Source organism: Anopheles coustani, chromosome 2, assembly GCF_943734705.1.
Source record: "Anopheles coustani chromosome 2, idAnoCousDA_361_x.2, whole genome shotgun sequence".
In the NCBI taxonomy this organism is placed as follows: Eukaryota; Metazoa; Arthropoda; class Insecta; order Diptera; family Culicidae; genus Anopheles; species Anopheles coustani.
The window spans coordinates 92,295,804-92,301,803 of record NC_071289.1 but is presented as its reverse complement, the minus strand read 5'-3'; the positions used below and the strand labels follow the sequence as shown (position 1 = coordinate 92,301,803).

The window sequence follows — 6,000 nt, the reverse complement described above, 5'->3', positions numbered from 1 at the left end:
TTAGCCTCGGTTTGCAAGTCTGTTCGTGACGCGTTTTGAAAATAACTAAAAACCAATGCCTGCTGCAATCTGTTTGTAAACAACAATTGTGGTTAGGACTTCATTTGAAGCCGGTTATGCGTTTACACTAAGGGATCAAATGCTTTCATGTTGAAACTCATGCACAACGCACGTGGTCATTTCAGAATGTAGAAAACTTGATTTAAAAACAATATAATGCTCAATATCTTTAAAACATTGAAAACACACAGCACATGATGATAAGAATAGTTTTTTATTTCAAAAATCCAGAACATTTAGACAAGATGAGGAGAAAATTAAAACGATATTTGCTTACATCATTCTATGGGCGCGTTTTACTTTCAACCGTGTATGGTATCGTTTCTATGTTGCTACTATCGGTGAAATTGTCGAATAGTTGTTGCATGCTCCTCGTCAAAATATTTCTATTTTACTTCCAAGTATACACCTTTTCTAGGCAACGTTGTTTCACAATTCCTCACGCTTGTTTTGGGAATATAATTTTATTAATTTCATAAGGTTGGATACATTCCCCTCCAACGATACTATTTAGCGCACTAACTGAGTACATGTTCAAGAATTTCTATTGCATTGCAGATTGCCGAAAGATTTCTTCTTAACAAGCCCTTTCACCAATGTGTTTTATTTTCAACGCGTGTCTGCTTATCGGGTACATGATTAGACTCCATTTCAATTCTGGTCATCTAAAGTACGCCAGTTTCGTGTTTTTTTTCGTTCGCATAAATGAGTGTATTTTTGTCTTACAAAACTAGATTATGATCGATTATTCAGATCGACAACACCGATTTCCAGTGGGAGCAATATCTTTTGCGCGTAGTGGGGATTTCGAAGCTCATCCCTCCTCCCCAAGTACTCACTAAACTTCATTGACGGTGCTATCTAATACGTTATCTTCGAGAGTTTTTGCGACTTTTATGTTTGAGTTTGCAGTGTTTCCTAAATAGAACATTGCTATGCTAATGCTAGTCATTTTGCTCGATCGACTTCTTTAAAAGAGTTGTTCTTGTCGCACGCGGACGGACATGCGATCCGTTCCACACTGGTCCTTTTTCGTAAGAGCCATAGTTAATTGCTCACTCAAGTACGTTCCGTCAGTTGAAAATGTACAATGTTAAGGAGTGAAGAAGTTTAACTTTCTTTTTGTTTGGCAATTCTTGAGTGCTTTTCAGAATGAATTACCATTGAAACGATTAACTAAATAGATTAAAACGACAATCCATCGAATGAAACATTCAAGGTTTGGTTAAATCAAATTTCTTCCTACATGGATTGTCTGTTTCTTACACATGCAGTAAAAGAGAAGAAATTTACCCAACTTCACTCCGTTTACTTTCGCATCTGTGACTTTTCGGAGTCTGAAGGCGAAAATATTGCAGAATCGTACATGTGAGCGTGCGTTAGCGTTGAGTATTATATCATCATTTGTTGGCGTGTGTCGATTAGTTTACAAAGTTTTTGGTCATCCATTCGACCGTTTGTTAGCATTCTATCGGGATTATCTTTCACGACGGTTGGATTTCATTGCGGAAAGAAAATAAGAACTTGTATCTCTTTCGTTGCACCCCCAACCGTGTGAGATTATGCAAAAATTGACACAATACAAAGAAGAACAATATGGTGGCATATTTTACCCTACCACACTGTAGAAGTGTAGATCATGTTAAAACTTAATCCGAACGGGTTTTCCACACATTAAAGGGCTAGTTTTGCTCCAGTAGAACAAACGAGAAAAAAGAAAGCCGGCCTAAATGACAGTGAAAAGGCACCACCGAAAGGAGGCCCCCATCGGAGGCGTTAGTTTTCCTAAGAGTGGCTTTTCCGTTTCCTTCTAGCGGGGTCATTTTACTAACCATTCATATGTGTAGTCATATTTACAGCAGGAATGATGAAAATTGGACATTTAAAAGAGAGTACGAATTGCTATGACTGGAAAATGTAAGCCTAGTTTCTTCAAACGGGTTGTTCCCCGGGGCTTCACTCCCTTTTTTAAATCTAATATCCTAATTTCACTTTTCTCGTAAAACTACAACTACGTGGAAGGGGGGGTTTGGAGGACCGGTAAAAGGCAGTGGTCGTGTTTCTTTCATTGCAAGTCGTTTGTTGTTTTCGGTTTCAGTCGTTTCACTGGAGGGAGGGTAGCTCCTCGAGGAGGATTCTATTGTGTTACCGCGATGCGTGCGTCCTGGTGGGCTGTTGATGGCTGGCTAGCAGTCGTTTTCAGGGAGGATGGGGCTATAGAAGACCTGGGCGTGCCTTAAATTTGGCCGCAAATAAGGGAATATGCAGAAAAGTGTGCGAACACTTCATTTCCCCATCGCAGACTTTGCGTATTCCATCAGAATCGCTTTCGTAACGTTCGCTTTGCGTTGCGCTGGAGGAATTCAGATTGAAGAGATTGAAAATTATTTACAAATTGCCTAATGCTACCGTAGACATGCTGCTCGGACATGGTTTCGGTCCAGCACGCGATGTACGCGCCCCACGATATTATACTCGTAATATTATTAATATTAATATATAATCGTAATATTAGTTAAAAGAAGTGACACCGGGGAAAAAATGAAACCGGGTAAACATGCGCCTTCCGGTGAGGATTGTTGATTGTTGTCCCTGGGTTCCCTGGGTTCCCTGGGTTTCGCGTTCGCAACACCGCTGTCGTTTCTTGATGCGGGTGTAAAGGTATGTTGTCGTTAGTGTTTCGCCGGCTGGGGGTTTTTCTTTCTTCATGCTCCTCACACTTTCCCCTCCGTCCCAGGGAAGCAAGTAGTATAATATGCTTTGACCAGGGTTGAAGATGTTTTTTGATACTTTTGACGATGCGTGTGGGTGTATGTGTCTATGGGTGTCAATGTCCCATTAGTCCCACTCGCCGATGTACATGGCCCTCGGAGCCGGTATGTAGCCCCGGGTCGGCAGTGGTACGCGGCCGTACATGTGACTATAGGGTGACTCGACCACGTCCGTATCTGGAAGGGAGCAGAGAGAGAGAGAGAAAGAGAGTCGGGAGGGGGTTTCGGTTCAGTTCTAGAAGTCCGATTTGCGGGGGGGGTTCGATTTCCCGAGTTAGCTAGCAAGCGGTTAAGAATGAAGGTGAGTGGAAGACGATTCAAGGTGCAAGGAATGAGAGTTTCTAGTGCATCAAAGATGTTGTGATGATGTGCAAAACGAAGTGCTAGTAAAGGTGTTTCATTAAGATTAGAATAATAAAACGCGATCAAGGCAGTAGATCCCAACGAAGACTGATGATATTCTAGTAAGATACTAAAAGAAATATAGTACGTCTTCATATGAAATATGATCGGCCAGGAATGATCATAAATTTGGTGTCAGTAGCATTTTAAAACAAGTTGGGTCTACTGATTTATAAAATTGCGATAGAAGATGAAACTTAAACAATTAACGTTGCAGAAAGTGCCAGAAACTGTGAATATCGTAAATGATAGCCAAGCGAATGCAAGCGAGTTATAGGCAATGGTAGTGAATAAGCGTGATGTTAGTCATGTTGGTGGAATATTCACCAATGCCACTCTCGTAGCTCCGGGCGTGCCACATCAGCTGCTGGTGGTGCTGGTGGGCGGCCATCAGGTTGTGATGGGGGTGCATCTGGTGCAGCTGGTGCAGCGACTGCAGCGACGCCGGGTGCTGCAGGTGCGCGATCGAGAGGCGCTTCGAGGCCACCGTTTCCTTGCTGCCACCACCGACGGCCGCGTTCGGGCCGTTGTTGTTGTTCTCCTTCGCCGACTTGGACGACTTCACAAAGTTCGGCACTCGGGCCCGCAGTCCACAGTAGTACGGATCATCTGAAGAGAAAAGGATATGTTAGAACTTTGGTTTGTCAGAGTGTCTTAGTATCTTACCGTATTTCTTATTATCTTTGCCCTTATCTGATTTGCCTCGCTGTAGCTTGACGCGGTTTTCATCCTCGATGTCATCATAATCCGGCTGGAGAGATCAGAAAACTTGAATTAAAAATCTCCTTATTGCGTTGGACCACCGAACCTACCTTGCCAATTTCGTGCGTCGCGTACAGATTGTCCCGTGGAGGTAGTTTCGGCGGTTTCTCGCTGCGCCGCTGGCCGCCCATCGGTTGCGGCTGCTGGATCAAGTGCTCGCGGCTCGCCGCAACCAGACCGGACCCGCTGGCCCCGAAACCGGAACTACCGGAGCTGCCGCCACCGTTGCCGGCCACACTGTACGGATCTTCGTCCGGGATGGGGATTCTTGGACGGTTCTTAATGTCAACCGGACGTTGAACTGCACCGTAGATGGAGGACGGCAGGCGCGCAGGGGGAAGGAAAAAGGCTACGAGATTAATTATTGTTACGGTTGCGTTTGGTTCACTGGTCGAGTATAAATGATTCAAATATATGAGGTAAAGTCGTTCTTACAACAAATTTTCTTATAACCTACAGTAGACATTTTTTTTAGTTCAATACTTATATTCGTAACCTAATGTTTTACATAATAAGTGAACTGATTCATCTTGCCGCCATTGCTTGGGAGGGTTTTTGTGGAGCATATCACAACGTTTAACAGAAATCGGACCCCCTTGACGATAAACAAATTAACAGTAAAAAACTCACCGTAGGTTTGAAACCGTCACGAAAAGGAGGTAAACATTTGAACCTCCATGTGTACAGTCAACAGATCATAAAGTGACCAACTTGAGAGAGAGGTTTACGCAGCACGTGAGTAACGGTTTATGCCACATTAACGTTCGTTCGTTCGTTCGTCAAAGGTTTGTCAAGAAGTAAAAAAAAGTGTTCCGAACAGAGTTCGTCGATCTCTGGTTAGGGCTCTGTCATTTCCACTTGATTCCAATTTCACGGTTGCGCATTGCATTCGGTCAGTGAAGAGTCATGTTTCGTTAGACAAACCGGACCCCGAAAAACCTCCGATGCACATGACAAGGCATTTTAATTTCCTTCCAATATTATCGGCATTCCGGAATGCAAACAATTTCAATCTTTTTCTCATTCGTTTCCTGCGTGGAAAAATGCCTCGTTGGGCCAGGAAACCGAGTGCTGCCGCATGTTTTCCAGTAGGCAAGTGTTTTATTTGCGAAATAACTCATTGGCGGGGACATTTTTCTGTATTTTAGCACGAAAACATGGAAGAATGTTAATTTCGTGGATGAGGTTTGTTTTCGGTGAAGAGACTTGTTTCCGTTGACGCGGAGTCAACGACATGTTTCAACTGACCGTGACCAGTGTCCACCCAATAAGCTTTGAATATTAATGATTTTTGCTTTCCTCATTTCTTCTGCAACAGGAATGGGCTGAATTTACTTTAGCCAAACGGCAGTCAATGCTTACTCGCTCGCGGGGTTTAGTTCCAAAGTCAAACAAACCCAATTCTTGCGACCGTCGGTAGGTCAGCCCAAAGTGTGTCCTTCTTTCCGGGTTAATATTTTCCCGAACGGCAAAGGAAAAGTCACCAGCATCAACAGTGGCATGGGCTGTAAACAATTGCGATCGTGATTTATTTACCCTACCCGGTAAGTGGTTCGAGAACTCCGCCTTGAAACACCCCTTCTGGGTTGGGAATCCACCGAAAATTCTCCACCGTTTGACATTCCATTTGTGAAACATCGTTCCCCTCGCCCTCGGCGCGCAAGTAAAGTAAGTGTGTTGTGCTGAAGACGCTGGCATCGTCCCCGTTTCCTGCGGTTTCCGCCGGTTTCAACCGAAACTACCGAACGAACGTGACAATAATTCATAATGGCCCAGCGACCGACGATTATCTTCCTCCGGCGCGAGGAAGCGTACTGCTAAATGTTCTTTTCATGTTTGATTTTCTTCCTAGGAAGCATTTTCTTCTACCCTTTTTTTTTTGTTTGGGTTTTGAACAGACACGGCGAGATCATTCGTGGTGGTAAAATATATCTGGAACGTGTGGCTATTGTTCCAGTGACAAAATATTGCTTCAGCTTCCCTTACGGCTCACCAGTTTGAGAAC

General features: G+C 43.8%; 1 protein-coding gene across 1 annotated transcript in view; it reads right to left on the bottom strand.

The window, feature by feature from the left end:
- Positions 1-2,898: 2,898 nt before the first annotated feature.
- The window catches only part of LOC131263718 (uncharacterized), a 119,647-nt gene continuing 116,545 nt past the window's right edge, over positions 2,899-6,000 (bottom strand). Inside the window, exons 7-10 of the mRNA XM_058265969.1 lie at positions 4,046-4,344; positions 3,900-3,984; positions 3,561-3,842; positions 2,899-3,008 (exon numbers count right to left, since the gene is read on the bottom strand). Coding sequence (XP_058121952.1) covers positions 2,899-3,008; positions 3,561-3,842; positions 3,900-3,984; positions 4,046-4,344 — 776 coding nt within the window. The remainder of the gene's footprint in view (positions 3,009-3,560; positions 3,843-3,899; positions 3,985-4,045; positions 4,345-6,000) is intronic.